Source organism: Vulpes lagopus, chromosome 19 (assembly GCF_018345385.1).
Source record: "Vulpes lagopus strain Blue_001 chromosome 19, ASM1834538v1, whole genome shotgun sequence".
Taxonomy (NCBI): domain Eukaryota; kingdom Metazoa; phylum Chordata; class Mammalia; order Carnivora; family Canidae; genus Vulpes; species Vulpes lagopus.
Genome location: NC_054842.1, coordinates 31,030,922 through 31,051,914, shown reverse-complemented (window position 1 = coordinate 31,051,914; position 20,993 = coordinate 31,030,922). Strand labels below are relative to the sequence as shown.

Below are 20,993 nucleotides of genomic sequence, written 5' to 3'. Positions count from 1 at the left end.
CTAGGGGAGAGGAGGGACTGGCCCCTCTGCTACAGATGTTACCTCTCTTTAAAGTCGTCAGCACCCGCCTGGATATTCTCTGTCTGAAGCATGAGCCGGGCATTTTCCAAGACTGCCTCGCCCACCTAGAAAGATCACACACAGCAGAGGAGACAAGGTCATTGGACCATCTTCCCTAACTTCCCACCATGACTCCTGCCAGACACAGAGGCTCTGGGGAAGTTAGAGTACATTTTTTATAGCAAATATTTTTAGAATTCAAGTGTCTCTCTCCACAAAGGTGAGGAGGAGATAAACCATAAGGCATAAAATCTGGATGTCTTTTAAGAGCCTTTAGAGTTGGAGCTTTAGAGCTAAAATATTACTCAAAGGCAGACTTGTTCATAATCTTTGTCATAGTGCTGAGCTTCCAACCACCAGTAAGTTTCTGGCTCCTTTTTTTTTAATTTTAAGATTTTACTTATTTATTCATGAGAGACACAGAGAAAGAGAGGCAGAGACATAGGCAGAGGAGAAGCAAGCTTCCTGTGAGATTTGATCCCAGTATTATGGAATCACAGCCTGAGCCGAAGGCAGATGCTCAATCACTGAGCCACCCTGGTGCCCCAGATTTTTTTTTTTAAGAGAGGGAGAGAGAGAGAGCTCATGAGCTGGGGGGAAGAGAGGCAGAGGGAGAGGGAGAGAGAATCTTAAGCAGATTCCATGCTCAGCACAGAGCCCCACATAGGGCCTGATCTCATGACCCAGAGATCATGACCTGAGCCAAAATCAAGAGTCTGTTGCTTAACTGACTGAGCCAGCTAGGTGCCCTATTCCAATTTAATTTAAATTTGAATAGCCATCTGTGGCCAGTGGCCACTATATTGGACAACGTGGCTCTAGAATTTCAACCACCCTCCAAACATACATATGAACATAAACATTGTGCATACAGTTTGGGTTCATGAAGCCATGAAGAGTGGTTTTTCAAAACCAGCTCCCCGGATCCTACAGAATGTACCTGGGGTTTTGTTTTTCTTTTGATATGGCAAAGCCAAAAGATCAGGGGATGTCTGACATTAAAAAGATGTCACTCACAGTTCCCAAGGGGAGAGGCAGCCGCACCATGCAGGGCCATAGGAGGAAGTGCCAGGGGTGGTGGCAAAAGGATGAGGGGAAAGCATGGGCAAAAGCCTTTATTGTGATTTTCATGGGAAGGACTGAGTGAGGCAGGGTAGACAGTTAAGCAGGTTTAGGATTGGGTAGATTGAAGAATTTCAGTGGTCTCTGAGCCCCTGGGGTGGTCTCTAGCCACCTGGGATGTTTAGGACAGAGGAATATTGCCTCCTGGGGTGAAAGGGCCAGAAAGAGAAGGCAGATGGGGGTATGTGCTCAGGATCGGCTGGTTTGCACATCAAGAATGTGGCAAGTGGTTTACTATCTCAAAGATTAGCTAGCTCTGTGGCCCCAGATGCCAGAGCATCAAGAATACAGAAAAAAAGAAAATATAGTTAATACTGCTGGATATAGTTCATCCAGAGGGCCATGACTGTGTACGGTGTTCCTGAGGATTGGCTTTGGCCGCTCTGGCTGAGCCCTCTCTTCAGTCTCCTTCACACAGCGGCAGTCCCCACATTCAAAAGCCCCTTCCAATGTTTGGATGCCACTGTGCCAATGCCATTTTTCAAATGATAAGCTGGAAGCCAAAGGCAATCACCCTGCTTGATTTCTCACAACACTGCCCATGGCAAATGACTCACTCCAGTGCAGGACACCAAATCATAGCGGGTGTCTAGACTGTGGGCTGGAACACTACTGCTGTAGAGACGGCTTTACAGTCACTCTAGATGAGGTGGCCATGCTGGGGCAGCTGTGGGCAGATGTGGGGCATGGGGTTTATGCAATGTGGGAGACTACTTCTAAGAAAAAGGGGAAAAAAGACTAATACAAAGGAGTGTGCACGAGTGAGGGACTCTGAAGCTTAAATTCTTACAATTCTTCACCTTGGTGCAGCTTAATCTTGTCTGTTGATTTGTCTCTGCTTTTTAAACTTGGGACCCAGGGGGTAGGCAGAAAAAGTGAAAACCAAGTAACACTCTGGAGCGTATGTTGGATATACATATTTAGAGTCATACAATTCTGGTAAAGCAGAGAGATGGTGGAAAATGCCATCACCCCAAATCCTGTTGTCCAGAACAGGCACCACTAGCATTTGGAGACACTGTCCTCCCTCCCAGCCTTTGCTTTGCCCAGCTACCACAGGACCCAGTCAGTGTGCTCATTGGTAAGACTTCGCTAGTTGATTGCAAGCTCCTTGCCAGGAAGAGGCTGCAGGGAGCGATCTGTGAAGGAGTCTGGTAGGAAATGCCAGTTGCTGGAAGATGGGTTGCAGTGAGGAGCTGGTTGCTCAGCATCCTTGCTCCTCCTTCTCACTTGGGGTTGAGCACAGGAGCACTTTCTAGGGTAAACTGGGCGCTGCCCAGCAGAGGGGTAGTTCTGTCCAAAGGTCTGTCCTAGAGGCTGGTGTAGCACTGAGCTCAGGGAAGCTGGAAGCCTTCCTGCTCCAGCTGATGTTTAGTAACAACCAGGGGCTTATTCAAGCCTCAAGCAGAGGCTAATTATAGGCCCTGACTTGCCAAAGCTCAGCCGCTGGCCCTGCTTCCCCATCTCCTTCACTGAAGGGTCTTAAAATAACCCACCAGCTCCTGAGTCAGCCAGAGATCCCTTCACTGTTCCCCTGTAGGTACCTCAGCTTAGCAGAGAGGGGTCCTCTCATGTTAGCAGGGGCTCAGCATCCCACACTGTAGAAAGAAATGGCCCATCAGGCAGCAGGACAAGGGCTGGGACCTTGGCTGAGGGTTAGCACAGGCCAAGGGCTGGGATGGTGGCCAAGGCCAAAAGTAGAGCATGGTGCCTGCCATGGAGCAGGCTCTGTGTCTCCATCTGGGAAAGCTCCATGTGATCTGATCTTCCCTGGGGGCCACAGGCAGGAACCGCAGAGGGGAGGGAGTGTACTGACCACCTAGAGGTGGGCCCAGCCCACGTGCTGGAGCTGGCTTGTCTTGGCTTGCCAGGCAGACTGGGAAAGAGTTCAGGAGTCTTCGGAGCCAGTGGTTAAACACAGTCATCATGAAAGTTTTAATTACGTGAACTTACAATTAAATAAATTATATGAAAAATTCAGTTGATAAATACTCAAAATAGGAAGGTCATACATACTTACCACTGTCATCCACGATCTTGAGGTTATTTCTGTTGTATTTGTGTGGTGGAAACACTTTATAATGGCATATGCTACATGCATCTCTTCTCGAGTCTGCACTCAGTAGGGATAGCTTGATATCAACCATGGTGAGTGTATTTACACCAGGGAAATGGGCAAGCACCATAAACCAGAGCCTTTTATTCATGAAAAGCTGATTATTAAACAGATAGAAACTCAGTGACTGTGCCTCATACACTACTAAATACTTAACACTCAGGACTTCACTGAATGCTCATGATCTCTAACCCTGACTCCAACACACCTATTTTACAGATGAGGATGCCAAGGCTCACACATAAATTGCCCCGTATTGCTCGGAGGGAGAGCAGAGCCAGAATGCCATGCCAGGTCCCCATGACTCCAAAGCGTGCGTATTTTTGTCACCAGCTTTGGAAAATAAAAGGCTCATCAGAATCAAGGAAAGACTCACTGGGGAGGACTGTTTTTCTCTTTTTCCTGTAACAGGACAGCCAGGACTGGCTCCTCTTTGGGCTGCATAATGAAGATAGAGACCTATCTTCCCCACTGGCATGAGGAAGCTCACCAAATTAAACCAAAACAAACCAAACTATCTCCCAAGCCAGTCTCCTGAGCTTTCATTGTTGAGCTCCATAAGCTGAGCAGAGCTGAGCAGATGGGGGGGGGGGGGGGGCCCTGGGGGCCTGGAGAACTTTGGTGACTGAGCGCTCTGCTGTCAGGCCTGCAGAAGAAATGTCATTTGCATTTAAAACTGCAGGACCTGCACATTAGCTACCCGGTCCTCTCAGATTTAGGGTTGAGGCAGATGCAAATTAACTTCGCCTCTCTGATCATCTTCTCTTTCCAGGAGCGAAGGGAGTACAGACTCCAAATATTAATATGTACAGTCCCTAGGCTGACGCTGGGAGTCCAAGCGTACTTGCTCATAACCCTGAAACCACTCCTGCCCTGTTTTCTTGTATGAACCAGTGTAATAGTTGCACGGCAGGGCGAACTTTAAGGGTGGGCAGCTGGCAGCTTGCTCCTGGCGTGCTGGGAAGGCCAGCAGGGGACCACCTCTCGTCTTCCTCTCTCTCCTCTGCCCAGAGCTGACTCCTACCATCAGCACATGATTATTATTTCCTCTGTGCAACATGACTTAACACCACCAGGTGTTTTTTTTGTTAAAAAGAGACGCGGTCTCGAGGGAATAGGACTCAGGATTTGGAAGCGTTGCTAGAGAAACAAAAGATGCCTTCAAAGCATACAGTTCAATGGAGGAGAACAGCAGGGCTGGGTATCATGGGGGGGGGGCAGTGGGAAGTCAGGGTAGGCACCGGCTTTGTCCTGACAGGGATGGCGCAGCAAGGGGCAAGGGCGGGTTCACTACTGGCCTGTGTTAGCTCAGACCGCTCCGGGCTTGGTGCGCAGTGGCCTTGAGTGACCTCCCTGGAACTGTCTTGTCTCGCCTCCACATGTAGAGTTCCTTAGCGCACTTTGTACCAGTGGTTCTCAAAGTGTGTTCCCTGGACCGGCAACATCAACACCCCCTGAAACTTGTGAGAAATGCAAACTCTCAGACCCTACCTCAGATGTCCAAGTCAGAGTCTCTGCGGTGTGGCCCCACAATCTATGTTTGAAAGGCTTTCCAGGGGCTCGCAGTGCTCGCTCGGCTTGCAGAACCCCAGTTTTGCACAGACCTGCCTCCTGTTCTGCTCCTGCTGCCTCCCAGGCTGCTCCTGGCATTCCTCCGTGCCCTTGCCTGTGTCATTGCCTAGATATCCTGTTTTACCACCTCGCACTCCTAGGCTTTGCCACCTGAGAAACCTGACCCCACTTTAATGCTCATCTCAAACATGCCTTCCTCTGACAAGCTTTTTTATTTATTGACTCATTCATTCTTGCCTTCATTTATTTCACACATTGTTTCCCCTGTGCCAGGCTCCGAGCTGGTTGGAGGGGAATCAGCAGCTACTGTAGGGGATGCAAGTAGAGAGACAGGCAAAGGCCAGATCTAGGAGGGAGGGTCTTGGGAGCAAGGGAAGGGAGGTGAGATTGCCAGTGAAAGGTTTTGAGCTGGGCACAGGTATGCTCTGCGCAGTGGGGGGTCCCTGGGTCCTGAGGGAAGGGAAGATTGTAGGATGCAGAGGACCCTGCTGGGGCCCAGCTAGGAAGCTCAGCAAGAGCCCCAGGGAGCTGATGACTAGGGCTTTGACTAGGGCAGTTACAGAGGTCACGAAGAGAAGCAGACAGGTTTAAGACTTATTTTGCTGAAGGAACGGATGGGTTTTGGTGATGGAGCAGTTGTGGAAAGAGGGAAAGAAAAGAATTAAGGATGACTTCTAAGTTTTTAGCCTGAGCTCCTGGGTGTGTGCTACCTTTGCTGACTCCCTTCCTCCCTCTTTGGATCATTCCTACATCAGAGTCACACCCGACCACACTTAGTAGACAATGACCTCTCGTGAACCCAGCTCCTCCCCTCACTGGCTTGGGCCAGTTACTTGAATAATTCTTTTTTTTTTTTTTTTTTAATATTTTATTTACTTATTTGAGAGAGAGAGAGAGAGAGAGAGAGAGAGAATGAGCGAGCATGAGGGAGCATGAGCCACAGGAGAGGCAGAGGGAGAAGCAGGCTCCTCGCTGAGCAGGGAGCCCAATGCAGGGCTTGATCCCAGGACCCCAGGATCACGACCTGAGCCGAAGGCAGACGCTCAACCACGAAGCCACCCAGGTGCCCCTACTTGGATAATTCTAAGATTCGGTCTCCTCCTCTGTAAGATGAGGATAATACTGCTCCCTACCTGCCAGGGAAACTGTGAGGATTAAATGAGCCACTGCAGGTAAAGCCCTTGGCCGACTGCCTGGCACAGAGGAGGCATTCTGTGCGTGGCGGCCACTATTATCTCTGCTCGTTGCCTTAGAGCAGAGCACTTGGCCAGGGATGGTCGAATGTATCTGGTGGGTGTGTGCAGTCTGGCACTGCTCCTGCTTCTCCACACAGGCGGTTGAATGAAGACTTCCATCTAGTGGCTTGGTGTTTTTTTTTCCCCCCTTTCGGGTTTTTCTGTCCATAGTCATTTGAAAAAAGCCCTGACTACTGGTACTATGATGATGAGGATCTTATCCCTTCCTACTGCTGTTTCCTTGCCATGGATGTAGTTATTAAAATAAATGATGCTGGTGGGGGCAGGTGAAGAATTTGACCCTTATTGTGTTTTTTTTTTTTTTTTTCTTATTGTGTTTTAAAAAAGTGAGGACAAGTAGCATTTTTAGAAGGATGGGTTTTGGTGATGGAGCAGTTGTGGAAAGAGGGAAAGAAAAGAATTCTTTCTTTAATATGTACAGTCCCTAGGCTGTACAATTGATGGGTTATTTAGAGTTAAAGATATTGGCATCTCAGCAGCTGGAGCTGCGGGTGTGCGGAGGAGATGGGCAAGACTGGGGGTCTGGGGAATTCGACTTGCAGGGGATAGAGGCAGGGTATAAGAGTCCCTGGAAAGCTTTTACACATTTATTTGACTTTCAAGTTTAGGGTGAATGCTCGGTATGACTTATTCCAGTAATAAGTGAACAAGAAATCATTATCTGTCCCCAGGCCCCACTGAAACTGCTTCTTCACCATGATGGTGAAGACCACCATGTTGCCAAGCTGAACAGCTGCTTCTCTGTGCTCATCTTGACCTGCCAGCTATGTTGGTCACAGAAGATGTACTTTTCTCTCTTGGCCTCCATGATATAGCTCTCTCCTGCCCTTCTTCCTACTTCTCTGGCCATTTTTTTTCTCGGTCTCCTTCACTCCCTCATCTGACCTCTACATGCTAGAGTTTCTCAGGTTGGGTCATAGGACTTGTTATTTTATTCCCTAAGTGATCTAATACAGTAGGTATCCATTGAATTACTGAGTTCAGCAATAGAGCTACCTCTCCATGGAGAACCAAGGCAGAGAAGATGTGGTTCCCACTCTCAGGGAATATCCAGATTCCTCCCTGGCTCCAACCTGAGATCACCTCCAGCACTTCCCCCTCCCTCACCTCCCAGGTCAGAAAACCAACAATCCCCTGCATCGATGTTGCATTTAGGATGGATGCAATGAATCCCTTGCATTCATTCCTGCCCCACTGCCCAGCCTTGGTTCGAGTCCTGGTCATCTCTCTGGTGGTTTTACCTGATTGTTGGTACCCAGAGATGGAGAGTATGAAGCCCAAGCACACTGACTTAAGATTGCAGCTGCAAGTGGAGTGAGAGAGCATGTCATAAAATATGGAGAAGTTGAACATACTCCAGTATCATTCGCCCCTGAATGCAGTCACAGCCATTGAGGATCTAGGGAGGATCTGGACACCTGATGGCTGAGGTTGGGTCTTACTTCGGGAGGCTAGGACGGTGGACATTTCTGAGTCTGTACTGCAGATAGATATTGACCTCATCATCAAACTGTGCTCTGTCTGAGGAAAGAATGTCTTTGTAGAAGGGGTCAGATGAGCATGGAATGAAAGGCCAGAGCTGGTGGGTGGTGTTATGAACCATTTTGGGGGTAATCAGGAATACCCAGTTCCCTGTAGGTTGCCCTCTGTCTTGATGAAGAAAACCCTTCTCAGGTCTCATCTTCCCCAGAAACCTCTCTACCCCTCCCAGGACTAGTTCTGACCTTTCTTAGCATCCTGGCTCCAGCTACCTGGGAAACAGGAGGGCTTGATTTGGACAGCAGCCACCAGTGCTGGGCACTAAAGAGTAGCCACCACTGTATATTCCTACCTAGTCCTGGGTGTATGTAGCACAAAGGTTTCTTTGTCATGGACAAGCCATTCAGGGCCTAGTTTTCTACAGACATCCCAACAAAATCTGAGTTTTGAGTGCTGAGCACATCAAGATAGTGACCCTGGGAGGCTCTGTTTGGGCAGCCAGCTGATCGATCTCTCTCTCTCTCCTTTTTTTTTTTTTTAAGATTTTATTTATTTATTCATGCAAGACACAGAGAGAAGGCAGCGACATAGGCAGAGGGAGAAGCAGGCTCCTTGCAGGGAGCCCACTGTGGGACTTAATTCCAGAACTCCAGGATCATGCCCTGAGCTGAAGGCAGACACTCAACTGTTGAGCCACCCAGGCATCCCTCTCTTTCTCTCTTTTTTAGATTTAGAGCAAATGCTTTCCAGCTTCCCCTTCTCTTTTTTACTATAAGGACTTACTAAGATGCAAATTTGGACTCATATTTATTCAAGAGCATGCTCTTGAATAAACCCGTACGATTTGGGCTTTATGTCTTCTTCACTCTCCTGCTGTGAACTGAACTATTTTTCTGAACAGACTCAGGCCTTTCCAGCTTTCAGAACCAGTAACTCATGCTGCTACCTCTGTATGTCATGACTGAACCATGCCACCTGGCCTCCATGCTTTCCTACTTTGCCAGGTAAACTCTTAGCCATCCTTCAAAACCCAGCTTAGGCAACCCTGGGCAACTTCTGTACACCCCAGATCCCCCGTGGGCATATCTCTATCACTGCAAGTTGTCAGGCTGTATTTTATTCTGACCTTTTTTTTCCTCTTACCCCACCACTGACCTGTGTGTCCCTAGGACAAAGACAGCCTCCCATCTCTGCCTCCTTGGTACCCCGCTCAGTGCCTGGCACATGGACACTAAATATTTGTTAACTTGGAAGGTGAATTAGGCTAGCTGAGGAATGCAAATTAACAGAGATGCCCAAGAAGAACTCAAAATTTAGAGCTAAACTTCACAAAACCCGAAATAGAAGCAACCAAACAAATCAAACCCAGATTTTATGCCATGATCAGCCCTTCACAGTCAGCGGTGGTCACTTAACCCCCACTCCCAACGCCAGTGGCCATATGAATGGGGGTAGATGTACCCTATAAATGAGGAGCTGAGACCAGAGAGTTCAAGTGACTTGCCCATAGCACTAAGTGGCCCAGCTGAATTTCATTGGTGTCTCCTGGGCTCCACAACCCACGCTCTTTTTTTCCCTTAAAAAACCCCCACTTTATATTATGGGACTTTTCAACTCGGTAAAACTATAATATAAAGGTAGAGAGAGACTAGAACAGTGGTCCCCTGTCTCCCCCCTTCTACAACTAAAATCTCATGGCTAAATTTAAAAATCTCTATCCTGCCCACCTCCACTCCTGTCCGAGATTATTACAAAGGTCTCACTTTATCTATAAACATTTTAGGAGTTTTGCTCTGGTTTGAACCTTTGCATTTTAACTGAAAAGGTATCAGAGTAACACACATTTGATTACAAAATGCAACAATGCTGAAAAGACATGCGGGTGCAGAAAAGTGTTCCCTGCCTCACATTCTGCTTGTGCCACAGCCCCAGTTCCTGGCAGCTTCTGCTTTTCATTTGTCCAGAGCTTGCCCCATATTTCTACAATTTTTTTATTGAGTTATCTGCCACAGACATCACTTATTGACATCCCAGCCGACAAATGAAGATTTAGCTCACTCACATGCCACCGCCTGTTTCCTATATTTATTGGCCATCTTGGTAACTTTAAATAATAAAGCTCTATTTCTTGCTCTGTCAGTTGTGGAGTTTCTCTTTCACACATTTGCACTCTCTTATAATCACAGGTGTTTTATTTTCTAAGGTCAAAGGGAAGATGCCAAACCAGGTTAGTTACTGACCTACTTTACTGATGCCTGTGTGAAATATAGGGGCTTTCGGCTAGGAATTACGACATAGGTGCCCCTGACTGTCAGAAGTTTTCGGTAGATAGCCAAATTATTTTATTTCCCAACTGCATATCCTCAGGCCTGCAGGATGAATGTTAGTTGCTTGATTATTTTTCTCAGTGCTACCCTCGCCCGGGCACGCATATCCTCATGCACCCATCTTGCCTTGCCACTATGCTTGAGGCAACTACACAATCCTGCCCATGTAGGGTGAAAATAGCCCTAGACAATTACATGAACAGATGTGACTGCATTCCAATCAAACTTTATCTATAAAAGTAGGTACCTGGTTGGATGTGACCTGCTTACGGTATGCCCACCTCTGACCTAGGGAAACTCTCCCATGTGTGTATGAGAAGGTTTATGCCGTCTCCTTTTTGTGACAGAGAAGAGTGGAAGCAACCCACATCCACCAATAAAAAATTCATAACCTGTGGTGTATATACAATAAAATGCTACATGTGTCAACGTGATAATTCTCAAAAACAAAATGAGAAGTGAGAAAAGCAAGTTGCAGAAGGAAATACTATGCGGTGGTTAATTTTATGTGTCAACTGGCCATGGTGGTCAGATTTGGTCAAATATTATTCTAGATGTTTCTGTGAGGGTGTTTTTGGATGAGATTGACATATATTTATTTTTATTTTTAAATCTTTTTAAAGATTCTATTTTTATTTATTCATGAGAGACACACAGAGAGAGGCAGAGACATAGGCAGAAGGAGAAGCAGGCTTCCCCCGGGGAGCCTGATGCGCGACTTGATCCCAGGACTCCTGGGACCAGGACCTGAGCCAAAGGCAGATGCTCAACCACTGAGCCACCTAGGCACCCTGAGATTAACATTTAAATCAGTGGACTTTGAGTAGATTGCCCTCTGTAATGTGGATGGCTTCATCCAATCAGTTGAAAGCCTTAATAGATCAAAGACTGAGTATCCCTTCCACCCCACTCCACAAACCTACCAGGGGGAAGCAATTGTGCCATCAAATGTTCTTTGAACTTGAAGAGAGATATTGGTTCTTTCCTGGGTCTCCAACCAGCTGACCCCTTAATTTGGAACTCCTAGCCTCCATTATCCTGTGAGCCAATTCCTTAAAATAAATCTCTTTCTCTCTGTATAAACCTATTGGTTCTGTTGCTCTGGAGAACCCTAATACACAGTATGATACAGCTTAACATAAAGTTTTAAAATCATACAAAACAATCCTATAAAGGATTTATGTACATGTAGAGTAAAACTGGAACAACATTGGTGGGAATGATAAACGCCAAATTTAGAGCAGTGGTGGCCCCTGGGGAGGGGAATGGAATCAGGACAGGGCACAAATGAGGTTTCCATTGAAATCTTTGGTTTCATGTTTCAATATAACAGGTCTGTAGCAAATAACATTAAGATTGACAATTCTGGATGTTGAGCACCCATTTTTTTATGTTTGAACTATTTCATAATTAAGAAGAAAACAGTGGGATAACATAAAGAAGACAACTAGGCGAAGGAATCTAGCATAGCATGTGGCAGGCAGTGGGCCTCTAAAATGCAGAGGGGGAGGCCGGCAGGGAAGACAGGACAGAGATGGGCGGGCAGTGACAAGGTGGAAGGCAGGGGAGCACCTCCAGAGCTCCAGAAAAGGCCTCTTGGGCCATAGGGATGAAGATGGAGTGGGGTTGGCTGTAGACTCAGGTCTGGGGCCAGGAAAAGCAGGACAGGCAGTGTTGGGATGTGGAAGCGCCGTGAGTGTGGTGGAGGCATGGAGGGGTGGGTCAGGCCTGGGCTCAGGGTCATGGTCACGGTCATGGTCACAGTGGCAGGAGATCTCCCAGGGGTACTTTGTATTTGCCCTAAGGGGGCTCTTCAGAGATGGTTGCTCCTGACTACATTTGTTTCCTGGGCGCTGGCCAGAGTCAGAGGAATTTGTCTTCTCCCTGGGGACTTGTTGAGGCTTAAACCAAATGAGCAGCTCTACTTTCCTCTTTCAGGGGTGGCTGCTCAGCCCCGTGGGCTTTCGAAAACCACTTCTGTATGCTCCTGGGATCCGCGGCTTTCCCCTTCCCACAGCCTGCACTTGGGCTCCGTCTGGAGCAGTGCCCTGAGGCCTGCAGAGCCCACTTCCCAGTTCCCCTGGACTAGTGCTTTGGGAATGACCTGCAGGTACGGGGCGGGAAAGCCAGCTCCCTTGCTGGGGGTTGGGACAGCTCCGAGGTGGAGCTCCCCTCCTGGGTTCCCTGGAATCAGGCTGAAGCTGTGACCTGAGCAAAGGAGATTCTCTTGTCGGTTCCTCCCTCACCCATCTCGCCTGGGAGCACCTCCAGAGTATGTCCCGCACTATAGAATCCTGGACTTGGGCTCTGCTTCTTGGGAATCTGTCTGGGATGAGTGTGCTTTTCAGCCCCCTGCTCGCATCCCAGAAGCCCTCCGGGGTAAGGATGCCTCCAGCCCTGGTCTGTCTCTCAAGCAGAGCTGGGCACACAGGCTTTGGAAACAAACTGCCCAAGTTGAAAGTCTTGTCTCTATCACTGCCTAGCCATGTGACCTTGGAAAAAAGTTATTTAGCTGCTCTATACCTCAGTTTCCTCGTCTTTAAAAAAGCAGTCATGAAAGTATTGGCCTCATAGGGTTGTGAGGTCGAGTGAATTAAAATATGCAAGAACCTCAGAACAAATTCTGGGACATGGTAGGTGCTCAATAAATGTTAGCTGTGTTAGTCTCCAATGGAGATTAACACGGAGGGAGCAGAATGCCAGCACTATTTAAATGGTGTTTCTCTCTTCCCCACACTTGTTCTAAGGTCCATGCCCATAGGAGACATAGGGTGTTAGAGCAAGAAGTGGAAAGCTAAGCGGTGGGTTGCCCCCCACATTGAGGTGGGGGTAAGGCTTCTGCAGAATTCTCCTCCATCTGCTTCTAGGAAACTTCAATTTAGCAGTTTCATGACATGGTCTTAGAATATAAAGAGCTGTTGGAGATCATGAAAGATGAACACCTAAGGCACAGAGAGGTATGATGGCTTACTCCAGGCCCCAGGGCAGGTCCTTTGTCCTTTAGAGTCCAGTAGCAAGGACTTGTGGGGACACCACTTGCTGTGACTAGAGAGACAGGGCTTCAAACCCTGTCTTTGTGACTTAGGGATTGTGGTGTTCTAAAAGTCTCCCTTTTTGTATCCTGGGGATGAGGAAACTTGCTGTCCAGGGTTGCAGGATGATTAGAAGAAATGTATGTGTAACAACATGATGTTAACTGGCCCGAACCAAGACTGGGAAGTCCCTGTGCCCCTCTTGCATTCCCCTACAGTGGACCCATCCTGGGCACAGAGGGCGAGCCTGGGACAGGCATGTCAGCCTGGGCTCATTTGAGAGGGGTCCTGCCCAAGAGGGCAGCCTGCAAGGGTGAGGGGCTGCCACGCAGGCAGCAGCTGAAAGAGGGCCTCTCCTTGCCATGGGTCCTGCAGGGGGGTTTTAGAAGAACCCAGAAGAGGGTCTCTGAGAGAAAGAATCTGGATTAAACTTCACCCAGACCCAGACACTGTGAAGCCACCTCCCAACAGCATGTCTCAAGAAAGACTCTGCAGTCCTCTTTGCCTCTCCTCTCTCCTTGCCTGTACCCTGGTCAGGTTGAAACAGCAGTGGGAAGTGAGGGTAGGAGAACTGCAAGAAAGGGCGAGGCACTGGGCCTAACTGGGAAGGTGGGGGGAGGAATGAGGGTCGTCGTGTTGAATGATATGCCGACTAGACCTTCTATTTACTGACTTGAGACTGTGTTTGATTACTTAAGATGAGCATGGAATTTTTACTTACCAACAAGTAATCAGAAAAGTCATGAGACCATGCATGTTTTCAACCATGGGAAAGAGACAGTATTTACCACCCAATGAGCAGGTCAAAAGGGACCTTGGAAGAGGTTTCTCTCAAACCAAAGCTTTAAAAAATATATTATCTATTTTTTGGGGGGGAGAAAGAGAGCACGAGTGGGAGGGGGGTAGAGGGAGAAGCAGACTCTCCACTGAACAGAGAGTCCAACTTGGGGCTCCATCTCACGACCCGAGATCATGATCTGAGCTGAAAGCAAGAGTCAGATGCTTAACCAACTGAGCCACCCAGGCACCACCAAACCAAAGCTGCTTTTATAACTATGTCTCATGAGTCTTTCCTGGTCAATGTACAGTTTGCATCCATTGTATGCCCAGCACTGACTGTGCTTGTCATGTAGCAAGCGCTCAACTCATCATCCCTCTTAGACCTTCAGGTCCTGGAGTCTGAGAATTTTGACTCAGTATATTTGAATTCCCATAGTTCCTGGTATACAGTAGACCCACTTTCAAAGCCTAATGAATGAACATAATAAAACTGAATTCTGTGCCAACCCCACAGCAGCTACCATGACAAATATTACACTGTCAAGACTGCTGGTGAGGAGGGAGGCAGGGCCAACGCATGCCAACATCACTGAAGATTCTGTACTTACATGTGACACTAATTACACCCACGGACTGAGAATCTGCAGCCTAATCTCTGACACTGACAAAGCCTTTTTCCACTCATGTTATTCTCCTTCAATTTCAAAGGGGTCGGGGCCATGGTGGCAGGTGTAATTATCTCTCTTCTTTTGCAGATAAGGAAGCTGCAGGGAGGAGAGATTAGGGACCTGGGTGAAGCATTTGATGAGCTGAGACTAGGGGGACTCAGGACCCCTGACTCCAAACTCAAGGTCTAACCTAAGACTCAAAACCACAGATAATGCAACTAAGAGAAAAGGAGGGGATGATTTCTCCATCATAAACGGAAGCAGGATAGAGTAAAAGCAGACTTGCTGGCTAATATATGCAAAGTCTCAAGGCAAAGTGAAATTTTATGGTTGATTTATAATCCTCAGGAAATTGGGAGCCATTGTGGAAATACTCACATAAACAGACTGCAGGGCAGCGTGAACTGCGTGGCCTGGCCTTTCAGATCAGGGTGCTGTCGGCAGTGAAGGGATGATTATAGTCATCCAAAACTTAACACAAATGACATTTTGCAACCTGGTGACTAGGTATGCAAGATAATGCTTGGGGCAGCTAGAAGGTGGCCCCATTTACTAAGAGAACCAGGTCAGAGGCAGCAGTCTGGGACTTCCCTATCAACAGGGGCTCCCCCGCCAGGGTTGGAGAACCCTGGGGGTGCGGAATAACACTGTTGCTTCCCCAGTGGTGGGGCATAGGCTGCCACCTGACCCTCAGAAGTGAAGGAGTGGCCAACACGTACTGATTGTTCCTGGTCCCAGCCAGCCAGTCAGCTGAGCCACAGAGGGTTAGGGAACTGGGCCCTGGAGTGCTGCTTCTTTTTAGGCTTTGCACTGCTCAGAGACAATGATGAGCCCTGACAGATAGGTGTGTATGGCTGGAGGCTTGGGAGAGCAGAGAATTCCACCCTCTTATTTTACAGATGAGGAGCCTCAGAGCAAAAGAGATTGCTACAGGGCATAGAGCTAGTTAGCAGTCAGAAGTGGAGACAGACAGGGGGGTCAGCTGTATTTGGCATCTTCACGTCCTTGAAAGGGGCTGGGTAAAATGACCACCTGCTCACCAGGGTTAGGGATGGGAATACGGCGTATTCCTTGTGTATCTGCAGGGAGACGTCAGTTTGACCCAATCTCTTCAATTAACAGTTGAGGAAGCTGAGGTTCCGAGAGGTGGGGTAACTTATCCAAGATCACACAGCAACTTAGTAATGTTTACTCTATTCCCACTGTATGAATAGTGCTGTCTCAGTCTCTCTGTACCATGGCTTTCTTTTCTAAACTTCAAGTTCCCTGTGGTTTGATAGGAATTGGAATCTGATGCCAAGTGCAAAAAGAAGTGAGAATGAAATGGAGTAGGTACAGAACTAGTGGTCATTCTGGAACCTTTTAAAATGACGCTTGAGGAAATAGGATAAAATGTTGGAAATCAGGACTATAATGTGAAAAAAACCAATAGTTACTCTTATGGGTTGAATTGGGTACCACTCAAAAGATAGGTAGAAGTCCTAATCTCCAGTGAATGTCACCTTATTTGAAAGTAAGATCTTAAAAAAAAAAATGAAAATAAGATCTTTGCAGATGTCATCAAGTCAAGAGGAGGTCATTAGGGTGGGCCCCAGGCCAGTGTGACTGGTGTCCACACAAGAGGGAAATTGGGGATCCCTGGGTGGCTCAGCAGTTTAGCACCTGCCTTTGGCCCAGGGCGTGATCCTGGGGTTCCAGGATCGAGTCCCTGCATCTGGCTCCCTGCGTGGGGCCTGCTTTTCTCTCTGCCTGTGTCTCTGCCTCTCTCTCTCTCTCTCTCTGTCTCTCATGAATAAATAAATAAAATCTTTAAAAAAGAGAGAGAAATTGGGACACAGACACCCAGGGAAAGGGAAGGCAGAGATGGGAACAGTGGATCTACAAGCCAGGGAATGCCAAGGATGCCAGCCACCACCAGAAGGTAGGAGAGAGGTACGGAACAGAGCCTCCCTCACAGAGCCAGAAGGAACCAACTGTGCCAATACCTACATTTCCAACTTCTGGCTTCCAGAACAGAAGAGAATATATTTCTGCTGTTTAATCTACCCACTTTGTGGTGCTTTGTTATGGCAGCCCTAGCGAACTAACACAGCTACCTTGTATTAACTGATTACTTTGCTGGGTTCTTCCACGTGTTGATGTAGCTATTCTGGAACCGTTGTGTATCCGTTGTGTGCCAGGCACTATCCTGGGTACCAGAGAAAGATCAGGGAGTGAGAGAAGCTCATTCCTGTCTTCCTGAGGCTTACATTCTACTTACCTATATTATCTCTCAGAGTCCTCACAACGTCCCATGAAATAGGGATCATTCTCTCATAACTTGGAGATAAACTCACTCTCAGGGGGTTAGTAACTGGATCAAGGCCTCCCTTCTGGTAAGGGTAAAGCTGGGCCTGGACTGTGCTCAGTCTGAAGCACTCCCCTACAGTTACCCATCATTTACTGCTTATGCACATGACTGTCAAGATAGACTGTTGGGGGAAAGAAGGGTGAGACAGGCAGGAGTGTGGGTCCCCAAGGCATGGAGTGGGCCCTAAGTCACGTGACAGCCAGGAAACTACACCTCGGCCCCTGGCAGCCAATAGGCCATTTTACTCTCACCTGCTCTGAACATGCATACAGTAGCAGCCATAACCAAACAGGATCACTTTGTGATCCTGATGGAAAGAGACAGAGACAAGACCTGCTGTGATCATATGTGGACAGAGAGGCAAGGATGCTCTGCAGCCACAAAACTCAGCATCCCCCTTACAGCCAGCCCAAGTGATGAGGTTTACTACTGTTTACTAAGGCCTGCTTCATCCCTCCCATTTCCTGGATAAAATCTGAGGGATATCTAGTCATCATACTGCCCCTAATCAGATGGCAGCATCAGATGCAGAGCAAGTCCTTGCTCTGAACCTTTCCCCCAAATCACCCAGCACAAGCCCGGACCTCAAATCAAGCGCCTCCAACTTCTTCTTCCTGAGATGTCCCAGGTTCTCATTGCTACAGCAAGCCAATAACTGGACTTTGTCCACTGAGAGGTGTGTTCTCAGTGGTCTCTCTGGCTTTAGCAGGTGCATGCTTCACCCCCAGACCAGGTCCCATGGGGGTTGGCACTAGGGGCCCCTCCCACTAGGTGTGGCCCTTGAGGACTCCCTAGGTTTTCAAGAAGTACTTGGAACTGAATGGTAGAGGGGATCACCCTGCAGGAGACAGGGACCCAGCCCAGAAGTCTGTGGAGAGCACTGATGCTCGCATGAGTTTTGGGAGGAGGCCTCCTCCCACGCACACTAGAGTGGTGCTCCTCAGGGAGCTCCTGAACTCTGCTCAGATATAGACGTTCTGCCTCAAGGGCCGACTGCTCAGCACATTTTTCTGAGCATTGAAATCACTGAAAAAGAAAAGTAGAAATCCCAGGGGCAATGGAGGGGGGTGCTGCACAATTTCCTGGCAGCAAAGCTATTAAACTTTCAAGTCCTCATACTGAGCTGCCTGACAAGCTGGAAGCCACCCAACCTCATGCATTCTAGCTACAGCAGTTAGTTCCAGTTAGAGTGCTTGGCTGAGGATCAATCACTGTTTCTGACGGTTTTTTCCAAATTAAAAGAGAGAGAGAGAGAAGAGGAGAAAAAGGAGGCCCATTCTAGTGTTTAAACTCCTCACAGAGTATGGCCCTTATTGACTATGACTCTGTCTTATCAAACAGTGGGCACTTAGAGTATATATGCTTTTAGGACCTGGGGTCTAAGGCAGGACTGACCCTGGTCTTACAAAGGAGTACAACAGGAGGTTTTTATAATAATTTGGGGGTGGAAATAACATTGAGTTGGTGCTGGCTGGAACACTAATTCAAAGGGGAACTTAAGGGATCCCTGGGTGGCGCAGTGGTTTAGCGCCTGCCTTTGGCCCAGGGCGCGATCCTGGAGACCCGGGATTGAATCCCACGTCGGGCTCTCGGTGCATGGAGCCTGCTTCTCCCTCTACCTGTGTCTCTGCCTCTCTCTCTCTCTCTCTGTGTGACTATCATAAATAAAAAAAGAAAAAAAAAAGGGGGAACTTAATCTCTATAGGCCTCAGTTTCTTTGTCTATAAAAGGGGGGTTATGGGCTGAATTGTGTCCTCAGATTCATATGTTGGAGTCCCAACTCCTAGGACCTCAGTGATTGCAGATAGAGCCTTTATTTATTTTAAAGATTTTTATTTATTTATTTGAGAGAGAGAGAGAAAGAGAGAATGAGTGGGGGGAGGGGTGGAGGAGAAGCAGGTTCCTTGCAAAACAGGGACCCTGACATGGGACTTGATCCCAGGACACTGGGACCATGACTTGAGCAGAAGGCAGACACTCAACTGACTGAGCCACCTGCCCTGACTGAGGCAGGTGTGGGCACTTAGAATTCAGGCGCCCCAGATAGAGCCTTTAAAGAGGTAATTAAGGGGATGCCTGGGTGGCTCAGCGGTTGAGCGTCTGTCTGCCTTTGGCTCAGGTCATGATCTCAGGGTCCTGGGATTGAGCCCCACATTGGGCTCCCTGCTTGTGGAGAGCCTGCTTCTCCTTCTCTCTCTGCTGCTCCCCCTGCTTGTGCTCTTCGGTGCATACTCTCTGTCAAATTAAAAAAAAAAATCTTTTAAAAAAAGAGATGATTAAGTCAAAATGATGCTCTGAGGGTGGGCCCTAACCCAGTTCCACTGGTTATGAAAAGAGGAAATTTGGGCACAGATGTACAGAGGGAAGACCCTTTGAAGACGTTGCGAGAGGACAGCCGTCAACAAACCAAGCAGAGATGCCTCAGGAAAAACAACCCTGCTGACACCTCCATCTCAGACTTCCAGCCTCTAGACCCTAAGGGAATAAATTCCGGTGTTGAAGCCATCCATCTTTGGTGCTTTGTTATGGCAGCCCCAGCAGACTAATTCAGTGGGCATAATCCCCTCTTCCTGGGTGACACAGACATTGTGGAGAGGATCAAAGGACATGGGAGTGGAAGTTCTTGTTAATACTTGTGTCACACAAAATGAGTGTCAAATCTGAGGCCTGCAGTTCATTGTGTGGACAGTATCGTGTTCATGAGTCTTGTCACAGGACATGCTTTTGTTTAGGAGTCATTGGAGGGGAACCTGTAGCATCCCTAGAGTATCTGTGCCTGCTCCAGGGGGTGGCTGGTATGTGGGCAAAACCCCCAGGATGTCAGGGTCAGTGCCTGGTAGGGCTGGCCTTGGGGGTCCAGACTTATTCCCAGTCACCTGCAGGTGGTCTGAATGACCACAAGAAGCAATTCACTTCCAAGCAGTGCTCCTCAGGGACAGGGACAGTGGCCCTCCAGGACACCCCAGGGCTTCACCTCCTGGTCTCATGTACTCCTCACAACATTGCAGGAGAGAGTTTGCACCTTCATCATGCAGATACACCGAGGCTCTAAGTTAAGAGACATGCCCAGGTTTCCTTGGCAAGTACATAATAAACCCAGGTGTGAGATCAGCTTCCTCCTCAGAGGTGGCTGGGAGTGGGCCTGAGGAAAGGACGCTTCCCTGCCTAGTGGATATGAAGATGAAGAAGATGTGGCCCAATTGCAACCTGCGGATGATGCTTGGAAGTGCTCCAGGCAGCAGGGCCAGGAGGAGGGGCTGGGAAGCGTGCGTGAGGGGGAGGGGTGCAGGCAGGGAGGAGCAGGGTCCTGGTGGGCAGACAGGTGTGGGCACTTAGAATTCAGGCATGGTAACTTGCCTCTTGCACAACTTTGTCCAGACTCTCCTGAGGGGGCCTTTCTAACTTGATTTCTCTCTCCATACTGTGGTGTTTTCTCTGGCTTATTTTAGACGGTTAATCATTGGCCTTTGAAATAAATAAATAGAAGTTACAAGTTGTTTTCTGATAGCAGGTTGGTTTTGTGATGGAGCTTTCCACTCCCTGTGCACAGCTTTTCATTACCTACTGATAGCAGCTGAAGTAACTTCACATTTCTGCTGAATAATGCATTTGTGACAGTCAGCTCTATTAGCTCGTTTACAACCAGATAAATGAGTCTTTATGTGCATTTCCCTAGCCAGACGATGATAAGCTAGGTTTTATTTCTCTAAATTGAGTCCTCAACTTCAGTGGATCTGCATAAACCCTCTGGAGGAATGCTGGGGGCCCTGCGTAGCATTCTGTTTAGTTCACCCATTCTTTTGACAATTCTCTGTAAAGAGCCACCACGTTTGTCCTTGATACTTGTGTCAGCTGCCTGGATTAAATTTTAATTTAGCTCTTCTGGAGAGAGTAGCCCACTATGAAGTCTTTCCTATTGCTCCTATACATGCTTATTTAATTTGTTGGGTTTTTGCTTTGAGAGGAGAGTGTGGAGATGAGTTTTCTCCTCTCCCCCTGGGACACGTCAGTAGCTTCTGTGACACTATGAGGGCTTCATCTAACCTGAACCTGGTTGGGACACCCCCACCCACCCTAGGGTGCTGGCAGGAGTTTTATTATTTCATTTTTTAAAATGTAGGTAAAACATTCCAACACTGCAAAAAGTATACATATCCCAAAGTACACCTGCTTCTACTCTTGTCTCCAGTCCTCACTAGAAGCATACTTTGCTACCACCCCTTGTGCATGC

General features: G+C 48.0%; 1 protein-coding gene and 1 long non-coding RNA gene across 4 annotated transcripts in view; one reads left to right on the top strand and one right to left on the bottom strand.

Moving 5' to 3' along the window:
* The window catches only part of LOC121478840, a 106,021-nt gene that overhangs the window by 6,196 nt on the left and 78,832 nt on the right, over positions 1 to 20,993 (top strand). The gene's annotated exons all lie outside the window — the stretch shown is intronic.
* BFSP2 (beaded filament structural protein 2) overlaps positions 1 to 20,993 on the bottom strand; it is a 59,667-nt gene that overhangs the window by 25,900 nt on the left and 12,774 nt on the right. Inside the window, exon 2 of the mRNA XM_041734213.1 lies at positions 43 to 125. Coding sequence (XP_041590147.1) covers positions 43 to 125 — 83 coding nt within the window. The remainder of the gene's footprint in view (positions 1 to 42; positions 126 to 20,993) is intronic.